This window comes from Pelophylax lessonae, assembly GCF_965119305.1.
Source record: "Pelophylax lessonae genome assembly, chromosome: 1".
In the NCBI taxonomy this organism is placed as follows: Eukaryota; Metazoa; Chordata; class Amphibia; order Anura; family Ranidae; genus Pelophylax; species Pelophylax lessonae.
In genome coordinates, this window is record NC_138768.1 from 457,334,994 (window position 1) to 457,349,227 (window position 14,234).

Here is a 14,234-nt window from a genome sequence, read left to right on the forward strand (position 1 = left end):
GGATGAGGGACACACTGCGACTCGGGCATGCCAAGTGTGTGCATCCCTGTGCGATATCACCGCAGGCCAGTCCCCATCCATGGGAATATAGTCGCTGTGCAGACCCAGCGCGGAGCTATAGTCGGCAAGCGCTCGCCGGCCCAAACCGGGAGACCATAAGGCTCTCATATAGCCAGTCCCAAACCCAGCTGGCATATCCTACAGGAACAGGATCAGCAACAAAAATAAAATAAAAAAAAATAGTAAGAGAAAAAAATGTTCCCTTTAAGACATTTAAAAAAGAAGCCAGGACAAACATCCCAGCAGGGAACTGTGTGGCCACTCCTGAAGCCAGGCAGCAAAAAACTGGTAATGCAGCCGTGAGGCCGAGGGTAATAGCCCGGGGGTACGCCCCCTGGGCGTGTTAAAGCCTTTGGCTCTGCCTGGTCACTCCTGGTGGGAGGAGCTATTACCAATCGTCTAAGATTTAAAGCAGCAGCTACGTCCGTCAGTGGACGAAAGAGAAATTGGCTTTTAGTACCATTACTCAGTCAGGGTCAGTTGTCAGCCATGGCGGTCTTTTTTCAATGACCCTTGGCCACGCACTCCCTGGTGCGTACCTTTATTCAGGGGGTTCGACATTTGACTCCACCAGTGCAGTCCCCGCTACCGCCTTTGGATCACAAATTTGTGCTTTGAGCTCTCTAGATGCCTCCCTTTGAAAATATTCGGTAAATTCCCCTGCATACGCTGTCCCGGAAGGTGGCCTTTTTGGTGGCTATCACCTCTTTGCACAGGGTGTCGGAATTTGCGGTGTTGGCTTGTCGCCCCTGCCAGTCGTTCCTTCCAAAAGATGTTTCCGATTTCCTTCTCTGTGTCTCAGGCCAAAACACCCTAAAAAGGAAACCGCAATACATTCTCTGGATGTGGTTCAAGCTAGTCGGGTGTACCTGACAGCTATGGAGTCTTTCAGGAAGTCAGACTCACTATTTGTGCTCACTAACAGGCCTCGAAAAGGACTGTCCGCTTCACCTGCGACCAATTCCAGATGGATCAGAGAGACGGTGACTCAGGCCAATTCAATTAAAGGTCAAGTTCCACCTTTCCCTGTGAAGACGCACTCTACGTGGGCGCTCAGTACTTCTTGGGCCTTCCGTCATGAGGCGTCAGTGACGCAGGTGTGCAAGGCAGCTACCGGGTAGTCGGTGCACACTTTCACAAAGTTTTATAAAGTGGATGTGTTGGCATCTGCGGGTGCCTCTATAAACAGGCTGCTTTTAACAGGCTGCTGTTTAGAGGGCCTGTTTCCTATTTGGGGGTGTAATGTTTTCAGGTTGGCTCCAGTTTTGGTTGAGCTCCTGTTACCTGGTTGGCTACGGTTTAGCTTAGGGAATTTTTTTTTTGCTGTTCCCACCCTTCATGTTTGACACTACTTTGGAACATCCCAATGGTCAGAAGATCAGGAGCTGTGTCCATCAATGAACGAAAGAGAAAATGGGATTTTTGACTTACCGTAAAATCCATTTCTCTGATGTTCATTGACGGACACAGCACCCACCCCTCTATGGAGTTGTAATACTTCTGACACTGCTTGTAACAAAACCGAGTACCTATAGCAGAGAGGGGGAGTATACCTCCTGGGACTGCCCAGAGGCGTAGTCCGTCTTTTTTTCTGTCTAGTGTCCTACTCCTATAGGGGGCAGTATAATCCAATTGTCAAGAAGATCAGGAGCTGTGTCGGTCAATGAACATCAGAGAAATGGATTTTATGGAAAGTCAAAAATCCAATTTTTTGGCAACCACAGGTGCCACATCCTCCAGACTAAAAAGGAAAGGGATCTTCAGGCTTGTTATCAGCACACAGTTCAAAAGCCTGCATCTCTGATTTTATGGGGGTTGCATTAGTGCGTATGAGATGGGCAGCTTGCCCATCGGGAAAGACATCATCAGTCCTGAAAGATATGTCAAGGTTTTAGAGCAGCATAGGTAGACTTCTTTCTCGGGGAAGGTCTTGCATATTTGAGCAGGACAATGCTATACCACATACTGCATCTATGACAACACCATGGCTTGGTAATAGAAGAGTCCAGGTGCTGAACTAGCCTGCCTGCAGTCCAGACCCATCACCAATTGAAAATATTTGGCTCATCTTGAAATGAAAAATACAACAAAAAAGACTCAGGACTGTTGAGCAGTTAGAATCCTATATTAGACAAGAATGGGGACAACATTTCTAGCCCAAAACTCCAGAAACTAGTCTCCTCGGTTCCCAGACATTTGCAATGTGCTGGTAAAAGAAGATGGGATGCTACACCGTAGTAAACAAGGCTCTGTCCCAACTTATTTTTAGATGTGTTGCAACCAACAATTTCAAAATAACCTTATTTTTTTCCTAAAATGGTACATTTTCTCAATTTAAACTTTTGATATGTTTAATTTATATGGTGAATAAAATATGGGGTTATGAGATTTGTAAAACATAACATTTTGATTTCAGTATATAAACCAGATTCCAGAATTAAAGCTTCTAATTGATAGACAGCAAGGTATAATAAAAGGTAGCCAGGAAGAGAGTGTTAAAACATTCTCAGTTCCCTGACATTCCCCAAATCTAGGCTTCTTCATGTAGATCTGACCAGATGAATTGATAAGAATTTATTTCATTTAACTCACAACTTAAATACTGTTTTTTGGTAACATATTTTAAAGTAAGGGCATGTGCTAAAATGTTTAACAGCTTTTTAATGTCTACTAATATTCTGAAAGGGTTTGTGCTGTAAGCACATTTTTAACATACTTTCTTTCTCTAGATATACTGTTCAAGGTTGATGTAGCCTACTGCAAAAATAAATAAATAAAAAGGAATCTTGCCAACTAAGAGGGACAACGTGTTCATTATTTTAGGTAAATGAATGAACAAACACTAAACACCCTCATATAAATCTTGTAATATTACACTAGACATATTATAGGAATTTAGAGGAAAACTACCTGCTTTTCCAGCAAATCATTCAGCTGTATTTGACTTCTGGTCAGCGAGAGATCACGTTTCAACTGGTGCACCCTTTCTTGCAGCTGGTTCTTTTCCTCGGCTGCTAGTAAGAGGTTGCGCTCTGCCTTTTCTTCCAGGCGTGCAATGTTTTTCTCCATCTTAATTACAAGAGTCAAAAACAGCAATTCAATGTCAGTGTATAAACGTATCAAATTTGTTATGCCTTAAAAATATCGAGTCAACAATAGCACCGGGAACAAATTGCATCTCCACTCAAACTGTTTAAATAGAACAGTCTAACTTGTAAGGGATTAGCTGATTTCCTATTTATTTGTATGTGCTCCCTGCAAGAGCAAAAGTGTCTGGCTAAGCCTTAAGTTCCCCCTAGATGGATCACATGTCTGCCAATTCCTGATAAAGTGGGGAAAATCTGAGCTGTTGGTGGCCCTGCAAGCTCCACCCACCTTGACAAAAACATCAGTTTTAAAATTGGCTTAGCCAAGTGGAAAATTTTTGGTCTAACAATGACTAATTTTGATCAGATGTAGTTAGGGCTCATTTACAGTTGATTTGAATTCAACACACATTAACCACTTGCCGACTGCCTAACGCCGATCTACGTCGGCAGTCAGCCCCTCACAGGCAAAGTGACGTAGGGCTACGTCACTAGCTTGTGAGGGTCTAGGGAGCGAGCGCGCGCCCCCGGAGGCGCGCTCCCGCGTGGTCACGGACCCCCCCGCGCGTGTGACCGGCGGACCCGATGTCCGCCGGTCACTCGGCGATCGGCGGGGGAGAGGGAGAATGTCAGGCAGCTTGTGTAAACAAGCTGCCTGTCATTCTCCTTGCTGTTAGGATACTGATCACTCGGATCTAGTATGTAGATCCGTTGATCAGTGTCCATACAGCTCAAGCCCCAGCCAATCACAGTAGAAAGCACGCCCCTAGGGATACACACAGCCCCTCCCTCCCAAATAAAGTTAACCCCTTCACTACCAGTGTATTTTTACAGTAACAGTGCATATATATAGCACTGATTACTGTAGAAATGTCACTGGTAACCCCAAAAGTGTCAAAAATGTCAGTCAAGGGTCCGATCTGTCCGCCCCAATGTCGCAGTACCGCAAAAAAAAAAAAATCGCAGATCGCCGCCATTACACGTTAAAAAAAAAAACAACAAAAATGACAGAAATCTTTCCCTTTGTTAGTAAACGCGATAACTTTTGCGCAAACCAATCAAAATACGCTTTTTGCGATTTTTTTTTACCAAACATAGGTAGCATAAAACAAATTGGCCGAAAAAGTAAAAAAATTTTGATTTTTAAATTTTTTTTTTGGGGAATTTCATATAAAAAAATGTGAAAAATATTGCTATTTTTGCAAAATTGACGCTCTTTTTTTGTTTATAGCGCGTGATCAAAAAATCGCACAGGTGATCAAATACCACCAAAAGAAAGCTCTGTTTGTGGGAAAAAAAGGACGCCAAATTCGTTTAGGTACAGCGTCGCACGACCGCGCAATTGTCTGTTAAAGTCACGCAGTGCCGAATCGCAAAATACCCCCTGGTCGGAATGGGGGTAAAATCTTCCGGGGCTTAAGTGGTTAAAGCGCCTACCGCTTCAACGTGCTTTTTTGCTGCTTCTATGATGCTTTGCTGGTGTGTGTATCTCATACCTGCAATTTCTCCAAGAGAAAGCGAAGCTTAAACTGAATAAAAGCCTCTCAGGTGCTTCAAGCGAGCTTCGTCAGACTTGTATGGAGGCTTTGAAGCCCCCCTTGCAAAGCAAACACAAGGTGTAAACAGGACTGTAAGCTAACCATTTTATTCATGGACAGGGGCATTAATTGGAGTTCAGAAAGCTTTAAAAAAGCGTGTCCAAAACTATGATTTGAAGCAAGCGTAAACGAGCCCTTACAGCAGGCCTCGACAAAACCCGGGCGCCAGGTCGCATTTGCGACTAGAATTAGCGACCTGGCGCCTGGGGTGCCCTGCAGAAGGTGTCCTGTCATTTTTGCACGGACTTCCGCGCACGGAGTGCACGGACTTCCGGGCCGTCCGAAAATTGAGGCCCCGGCTTTTCGGCCTACTTGAAATGAGAGGCTTCCAATGGGGAACTGGCGCCCTCTTGTGGTGGCCGGGAGTAATGACTGTTTGTAATTACTGTTTCCACTGCCTGTTCACAATGCATTACCATCTCCCTGTCCAGTTAGTTACCTTTGACAGGGAGTGTGGTTATTTATTATTAATTTAATTTATTTTTTAAATGTAAAAACTAAATAATATTTTTTTCTTCTTTTTTTTTTTTTAATTATTAAAAAAAATTTTTTTTCCAATTATCATTAAAAAAATATATAAATATATATATATATATATATATATATATATATCACACGGGCTGTCTGATCAGGTCCGCCTGTCAGTTTTTCAGGCAGACCTGATCGGACCCTTCATTCTCCTCTATGGAGCAGTAATCTGCCGCCATCTGATCCTGTCCGCCAAAAGCAGACGGATGGTGGTTCTATTTTCTATCCATCCCGTGGATCGGATCAGATGGCATCGGATGGAAAGAGACAGACAGTCTGTTTTCATCCAATTGCGCTAGAGGAGAGTGGGGTTCTAGTCGTATTTATGTGTAAATTTAGTATCCGTTTTATTAAATAAAGCTTGGTTGTTAGTTAAAAAAAAAAAAAAAACTGGCTCCTAACTTTTTTAGCTGGCTCCTAGATTTCAGGAAAATTTGTCAAGCCCTGCCTTACAGTGCCTTTTCTAGTGTAATCAGGCACCCTCAGCTGCTTACAATTGCTGGCAGTGGAGATTCCTCCATACACTCTCTTATCATGAGTGGGGCATTCAACCTACTTTTCTCTCGTTCAGCCCACAGACTGAAAAAAAAAAAAAAAATCAAGCCATTTGTGATTAGCTTTGGGCTGTAAGGCTGTCCTATTTCCCTGTATGATCTCAGTGCTGATAACAGGCACAAAAACTGCTATATGTACAATTTGGATGTGCTCTCAAAAGAAGGAATTACATTCCCCACTGCAGAACCGAAGTCAGAGGAGATATAAATATATTAACTAACCTTATTCCCCCCAACAGGTGTTTTTTGACAGTTTAGTGCAGTAGTTTAAGGCTCCATGTACACGGGACGTTGTTAAAAGTCCCTTTGAATGCTGGAATTTTTAGGATGTTTGAAACGTCCGTTCGGTCGCGTTTGTACCCGCGTTTAGCGGCGTTTGCGTTTAGAAGCGTTCCTAGAGGTAAAAAAAATGATTTCCCTTTAAAATGGAAAAACGCGAACGCTAAACGCGGGTCATCGCGTTCGGACGCGTTCAGACGCATTCGGACGCGTTTGTGAGTTTGAAACGCCGGGAAACACACGTTCGAACGCAAATAATTGCGTTCTAAAAACAGTCCCTGAACGCAACTGCCTGCAAATGACTGTAAACGACCTGGTGTACATGGACAGATAAGATAAAATCTAGATGGGTTCAGGGGCTTCTGAAAAAAACGCCCAACTGCTCCTAAACGGTCATTTCCAGCGTCCCGTGTACATGGAGCCTAAGATGGGGAGAAGCCCACAAACAAACAGGCCTTAGCATGAAGTGCAAGGTTCACCAAAACGTTTAACAAAACAAGAATATTGTGATTATAAGCTGTACATTTCTTGCAAATTTTACTGCATGAAAATACATTTCAAGTGGTAATCCAAACTACCATATGGCTTGTTCACAAACAGGGTACGTAGCAATCTGTGTGCTAAGCAGACTCACTGTTCTTAAACAAATATACACAAAAATGCTTGTATCCTGTTTTGTGCACTTTTAGTGGGTTAAAGAAAATCAGAGACTACTACAAAATATTAGGCAAGTTACAGAAATATATTGAAACCTAAACAAATTGGTCATTTCATATTTACTTACCTTCAGGGTTAAATATGTCAACAGCAAGGTTTGTGATTCATACATATCCGTTATGTCTGTTGGTACACTATTTACCTGTTAATGAAAAGAAGCATTATTTCAGATGTGGATTTTATCAGCCAACAATAAAAAATAAATATCTGAATGTCCCATTATAATCCCCTAAACCTGGTAAGAGTATACATTCTATATCAACGCAGCACTACAAAAATGCATTGGTAAAAACCGTAGTAAAAAGAAAAACAAATGTGCATGACGCTAGGTTTACACTGTAACGGGTCCAGAAGTGCGTGTAAATCACATTTGTTCCCTGCCTAGCAGGCAAAACACATTTCTCCTGAACATCTGCAAAGGTGGGGGGAAGGTGGAAGGGAGACGTGTGGGCTGGGGGATGCCAATAATTCTAAATGGCAATCCCACACACCAGAAAATGCAGCGTATTTTCAGGTGCGCAAACGACATGTGGTTCAGTGCGGCTGCATCTTTCAAAAACGGTCAAGGACTTTTTCCCTGCATTACCAGGATGAATGTGGGGGGTGTCATGGCGCTCTTCTAATATCCCAAGATGGTACAAGGAATGTGGGTGGATGGGAGGGGGGGGGGGTTATGGGGCTGCGTGGGGGGGGGGGGGGGGGACAAAGTTTGGTACTGTAGGGAAGCTATAGTCCGCGGCAGCCGGCTGAAGCGTGGAGAAGCCCTGAGAGATGCAAGAAAGGAGAGAGCGGCGCCAGCTTAGTATAGTACAAGTTTATTTAACACTGTTAAAATCAGTGACTCACTGTCCGAGGTTGGGTGAGACCGGTACACAAAGACTGATCGCCTGACGAAGGAGCACGGATGCTCTGAACGCGTGCAACCCCTATTTTTCTCCTGCCAGGAGTGATGTCATCAGGGATCAGAAGTCGGCAGCCGGAGCCCTGTTGTGCATGCACCGCCGCGGCCAGTGACAACTAGCAGCCCCACAGCGGCTCGACTATACCTCTGGAACCTCACCACCTTCTCCTATGACCACTATCCTGGAAGAGGAAGATGGATGACCCTAACAGTCTTTGTGTACCGGTCTCACCCAACCTCGGACAGTGAGTCACTGATTTTAACAGTGTTAAATAAACTTGTACTATACTAAGCTGGCGCCGCTCTCTCCTTTCTTACCAGGATGAATGCTGCTGTGTGCTGCAGTGCCAGCGAAAACACACCTGCACAGACCAGCTACAGAGTGAACTTAGCCCAAGCCTCAGGTTTGTCATAGGTTCCCCTAAGGATAGGACTTGAAATCTGTGAAATAATTTCCTGTGGCTGCTGCAAATAAAGTATCATATCTTGCTAATGGAATTGCAAGCATTCCTAGAGATTAAAGGACAACAAAAAACATTGACTACCCTATTTCACATAATTGGCCTTTCCTGCTTTTCAACACAGTTATCACTTCTTAATTGATGGCAAAGTTAAAGGATAATTATACTTTTACCCAACTATTTGAATTAGTAATGACTGAAATCCATCCGTAAGCATAATTACAAAGTAATGCCTAAACTGGGGGGGTTTAACTCTCAGCATGCACCACATCTTTCTACCTACATGGTTTACCCTGGGTCAAATATTTAACAAAAACTTATTCTGGAGCAGTATCTGCTAGCAGATGTAGATAGGCTGCAGGAGACCACAGACTAAAACTGTCAGTTCCATACGCACTTTGAGGCACTTTCTAACAGGATGCCATCATCTATAGAAAGTCCTATCGTCATGACCACGTGTGCTGGGCTGCATGATCAGATAACGAACAGAAGAAAGCATAGGCTATGGTGACTGTGGGTAGGCTTTATATCTAAAAAGAATAAAGTGAGGCCGTGAATAGAGCTCACGGCCCAAAGCTGGTCATAAATTGACGAAGCAGACAGGTGTACATATCAGGTGCCTAATTTATTTTGAAAAATGATTGCATTTAAAAAAAGCTAAATATGAGAATTCCAATAATGGCTAAATATGAGAATTCCAATAATGGCTGAGGTACAAGTCATGGAGACCTCTAATCCAACACAATACAAAAAGACCAGACAGACATGTAGACATACATAAGACTAAAGCACCGACGGGTTGAGACCAACAAAAAACAAAAAGTCACATAATTGCGTCCAGACGCAGCTGGGAACAAAAGCCAAGCATCGCCAGGGATGTGGATACCCGTGTATGAGATAGAAGTAGCTGCCAGTGTATATTGCACTATGCCCAAACAATTTTCACAAAAATTGTCCAGCACAGGGGAATGAAATTCAACAGAAAGCTAGATGCAAAAAAACAGGGGAACTAGCAATTATAGCTAAAGACCAATGGTTAATCTCAGTCTATGAAGAAGCAATTGCATTCAAAGTCTATCACAACAGTTCCAACCTAGGTCGGGCAATTGAAAATTGTACTGGAGGAGGGAAGTGGATTAAACAGTTCAGCCGTCGGGACAAGACCAGGATGGCATCATATTCATATACACAGCATGTCTCCAATTGGAATACTGAAAAGTCTTACCACTTCAATGCGGGAAGAATATTATTCCTGTATTCTTAAGTGTACTACTGCCTCTCCAGGTCACGTGCTGCCACGAAGTTACTCTAAGGCTGTTTCAGCCATCCGTGAGGTAGGGTGCAGCGTGTCCCAAAATAACTTGTTGCCAAGATCGAACAGCTGTATTGGACTACGCAATCCCGTTGTCCTCCACTACTGCTGTATAACCGTACTATGCTATGTAGCCGTGAGCGTATCTCTTCTCTCCGCACTCCTCACTGAAGTCATACAAACTTCCTGCTGGTATCATCCGTGACGTCAACACGTTTCGATACGTGCTTGTGTAGTTTCTTCAGGATAACGCCCCCCTTCGCCTACGGTCTTTCAAATAGTATCCGTTTCCGAAAAGGGGTCGTCCTTTTGTTTTTCACTGACCAATCACCATAGTTACCTCTATCTTTTCACCATTTAAAGGGCCAACAAAAATAGTGCAAAGAGTCGGGTTATTCTATTTATCTCTATAGAATTACAGAATTCAACGACTACGTATGGATTCTGTAAAGAACAAATACAAAATATAAGCGAACATAACTCAAAAGTGAATAAATCAAAGAAAATCAATTTCCCAGGAAGACCTGTAGGTTTAACTCTGTGTTAAAGCCTAGTGGAATCAAAGACCCTATGCATTGATCATGGGATTAAAATAATGGAATAGTAGAAGAAAAAATACAACTAGCTGAACGACATTAATAGAGAACAGCACACAGGGTTTAGACCCCTTTTAGGATACTGAGGATTTCATAAAGGGACAATGAGTTCTTTAAGGAGATTGAGAGGACACAACGTAGTTTAAAATATACCAAGCAATCCAAATTTAGGAGAGACCTCAGTGACTGGGAAAAGGGAGAAATATTCTCAAGGAGACGTGGAACAAGGTCCAACTCACAATCGCGGGGTGAAAAAACCCCAAGCGACACTGATGAGGAATCTAGTCATAAGTCAATTACTTTTTTTCAGAAGTCAGAGGGGCCACCAAATACTACCAAAACAGGGGGAGCCTAAGTAATAACAGGAAAGGGGAAAGGGAAAGACAAGGGCACGACAGACAGACGGACAAGAGCACAAAATCAGAAACGCTATATCAAATGAAAAATAATTGTTTTGTTGTCTGTGACGACCAACTCATCAATCTTTCTGATTTCCAACTTGAGAATAGACACATACAACTTTTACAGAAAGGTCTATACTTTTCTCCCACTAACAGTATGGACGAATTCACAGTCTACAATGATAATGTCCTGTTCCTACGAAAAGTTGTCCTAAAAGCTCTATATGACAAACATGAGGTTGATTTGGCGGATTCACAGGATTTGCAACTATATGAGGAGGAGCTATCTCTGGAAGCTTTGATCTCTCTCCTGGAGGAGAATGAAACTTCAGAGGAACAGGACAGTAGCACTAAAAGACAAGTTGATTTGAAAATTAAATCCACTAAAATGCCACCACTTTGTAAAAACAGGTGGTTGAACTCAAAAAGGCTAAAAATATCTTTAGGAAAAGTGATAAGGGGGAAAATATTGTCATCCTGAATGAAAATGACTATGTGAATGAAATTAAAAGACAAAAGAATGATGAGACAACATACAGACAATTGGATGTCAACCCTTTCCTTGTTGTCACTAAAAAATTAAATCTCAACAAACATTGGGGCATTCTACAAAACAATAACAGAATAGGCAAGGCTATGGGAAAAACCCCTCTGATGGTAGCTCAGAGAGCACAGAACTTCGGAAATATACTAACCAACTAGGAATTTTTGAGGACCCCGGATAGCAACTGGCTATCCGCTTATCCTAGAGCCAAAGGTATGTTCTCATGTGGCAGATGCCAAATCTGTCCATTTGTGGATCGTACAGACTCCTTTATGGATGCGGAGAAAGAAACGGTTTTTCATTAGGGACCTCATTAACTGTGCATCCACAAAGGTAGCATATATGCTCACCTACCCTTGCGACAAATTTCACATTGGTAAAACCAAGAGACAGTTGCGCATTAGGATAGGTGAGCATATGAGAGAGATGAAATAAAAGGAGCCTAAAAAACCATTAGCAAGACACTTTCAAATGGTGGCAGCTGTAGTGGTATGAAGGTAAAGGGTATTTATGGTGGATATACAGACTCAAATCTTTGATTCCACTAGGCTTGAACACGGCGTTAAATCTACAGGTCTTCCTGGGAAATTGATCTTCTGGGATTTATTCACTTTAGAGTTATGTTCACTTTTATTTTGTATTTATTCTTTACAGAATCCATACGTAGTCGTTGAGTTCTGTAATTCTATGGAGATACAGTTGTGTTCAAAATTATTCAACCCCCACTCAAATTGATTGTTTTGGCCAGTTTGACATTGATTTTGATCATTCAGTCATCCTGCTTACAATTAAATCAAAGAGGCACTTGTAGGTCAGACAAATATAACATAACAAAATGTTCCAGCCTTTAATCTGCAACCATGCTCTAGTGGACTTTGAGGTATGCTTGGGATAATTGTCCTGTTGAAAGGTCCAACGTCTCCCAAGCCTCAGGTTTGTGACAGACTGCATCACATTGTCATCCAATATCTCCTGGTACTGAAGAGAATTCATGGTACCTTGCACACGCTGAAGCTTCCCTGTACCTGCAGAAGCAAAACAGCCCCAAAGCATGATTGACCCCCCCCCCGTCATGCTTCACAGTAGGCAAGGTGTTCTTTTCTTCATAGGCCTTGTTCTTCCTCCTCCAAACATAGCGTTGATCCATTGGCCCAAACAGTTCTAATTTCGTTTCATCAGTCCACAGAACACTATCCCAAAACTTCTGTGGTTTGTCCACATGACTTTTGGCATACTGCAGTCGACTCTTCTTATTCTTTGGAGACAGCAAGGGGGTGCGCCTGGGAGTTCTGGCATGGAGGCCTTCATTACACAGTGTGCGCCGTATTGTCTGAGCAGAAACTTCAGTACCCACATCTGACAAATCTTTTCTCCACTTTACGCTTTAGGTAGCGCACAGCAGTCGAAGTCAGCATCTTCTTTCTGCCACGACCAGGTAGCGTTTCAACAGTGCCCTTTGCCTTGAATTTGCGAATGATGCTTCCTATGGTGTCTCTTGGTATGTTTAACATCTTTGCAATCTTCTTATAGCCATTGCCCTTCCTGTGAAGAGTAATCACCTCTTCGCTCGTCTTCCTGGACCATTCTCTTGACTTCACCATGTTTGTAACCACACCTGTAAATGTCTAGAAGGAGCCGAGTATCACAGTCATTTTAAAGCTGCCTAATTGGTGCTTATTAGGCTTTATCGCTGCTCCCTGACATCCAAAGGTGTTTTCAATACCTGATTGAAAACACTTCAATGAACCTCTGTTCTTCAGAGTGGTAGTCTTTAAGGGGGTGAATAATTGTGTCAATGAAGAATTCACAAAATAAACATTTACTACTGTATTACAAAACCAATTGATGTCATTTTAGTTGCATATGGTTCTTTAAGAAGTCCTTGTAGGATTTCATTCTGAATACAATTACAATTGTACACTAAATTCCCTAAACCCTTTACAGCATTGGGGGGTTGAATAATTTTGAACACAACTGTAAATAGAATAACCTGACTCTTTGCACTATTTTTGTCCTCCCAATGTGAACGCGTTCTCATATACGTAAAGCAGACTAAGACTTGTTATATATGATCACCTGACATTGCTGCTGGCTGGCCCTTTAAATGTCGATAAGATAGAAGTAACTATGGTGATTGGTCAGTGAAAAACAAAAAGGACAACCCCTTTTCTGATACTATTTGAAGGACCGTAGGTGAATGGGGGCGTTATCCAGAAGAAGCTACGCAAGCACATAGCGAAACGCTTTGACGTCGCGCGTCATGGACGATACCAGCGGAAAGTTTGTATGACTTCAGTGAGGAGTGCGGAGAGAAGAGATACACTCACGGCTACATAGCATAGTACAGTTATACAGCAGTAGTGGAGGACAACGGGAAGGCGTAGTTTGATACGGCTGTTTGCTCTTGGAGACAAGTTCTTTTGGGACATGCTGCACCCTACCTCATGGATGGCTGAAACAGCCTTGGAGTAACTTTATGGCAGCACGTGACCTGGAGAGGCAGTAGTACAGCCAAGTATACAGGACTTTCTTGTGAATAATATTCTTCCCGCATTAAAGTGTGGTAAGACTTTCCAGTATTCCAATTGGAGACCTGCTGTGTATATGAATATGATGCCGTTCTTGTCTTGCCCCAACGGCTGAACTGTTTACTCCGTTCCCTCCTCCAGCACAATTTGAAAATTGCCTGACCTAGGTTGGAACTGTTGTGATAGGCTTTGAATGCAATTGCTTTTTCATAGACTGAGATTGACTATTGGTCTTTAGCTACAACTGCTAGTTCCCCTGGTTTTTTGCATGTAGTTTTCTGTTGGATTTCATTCCTGTGTGCTGGACAATTTGTGGGCATAATGCAATATACAATGGCAGCTACTTCTACCATATACACGGGTATCCACATCCCTGGCGATGCTTGGCTCTTGTTCCCAGGTGTGTCCAGACGCAATTTTTTTGACTTTTTGTTTTTTTGTTGGTCTCGCCCCGTCAATGCTTTAGTCTTATGTATGTCTACATGTCTGTCTGGTCTTTCTGTATTGTGTTGGATTAGAGGTCTCCATCCCTCCACATACTGTGAGTTGTACCTCAGCCATTATAGGAATTCTCCTATTTGGCTTTTTTTAAATGCAATTATTTTTAAAAATAAATTAAACTAGACACCTGATATCTACACCTATCTGCTTTGTCAATTCATTACCAGC

General features: G+C 42.6%; 1 protein-coding gene across 1 annotated transcript in view; it reads right to left on the bottom strand.

Annotated features, from left to right (window-relative positions):
* The window catches only part of HAUS8 (HAUS augmin like complex subunit 8), a 100,185-nt gene that overhangs the window by 27,661 nt on the left and 58,290 nt on the right, over positions 1-14,234 (bottom strand). The window contains exons 7-8 of the mRNA XM_082261016.1: positions 6,890-6,964; positions 2,971-3,129 (exon numbers count right to left, since the gene is read on the bottom strand). Coding sequence (XP_082117142.1) covers positions 2,971-3,129; positions 6,890-6,964 — 234 coding nt within the window. The remainder of the gene's footprint in view (positions 1-2,970; positions 3,130-6,889; positions 6,965-14,234) is intronic.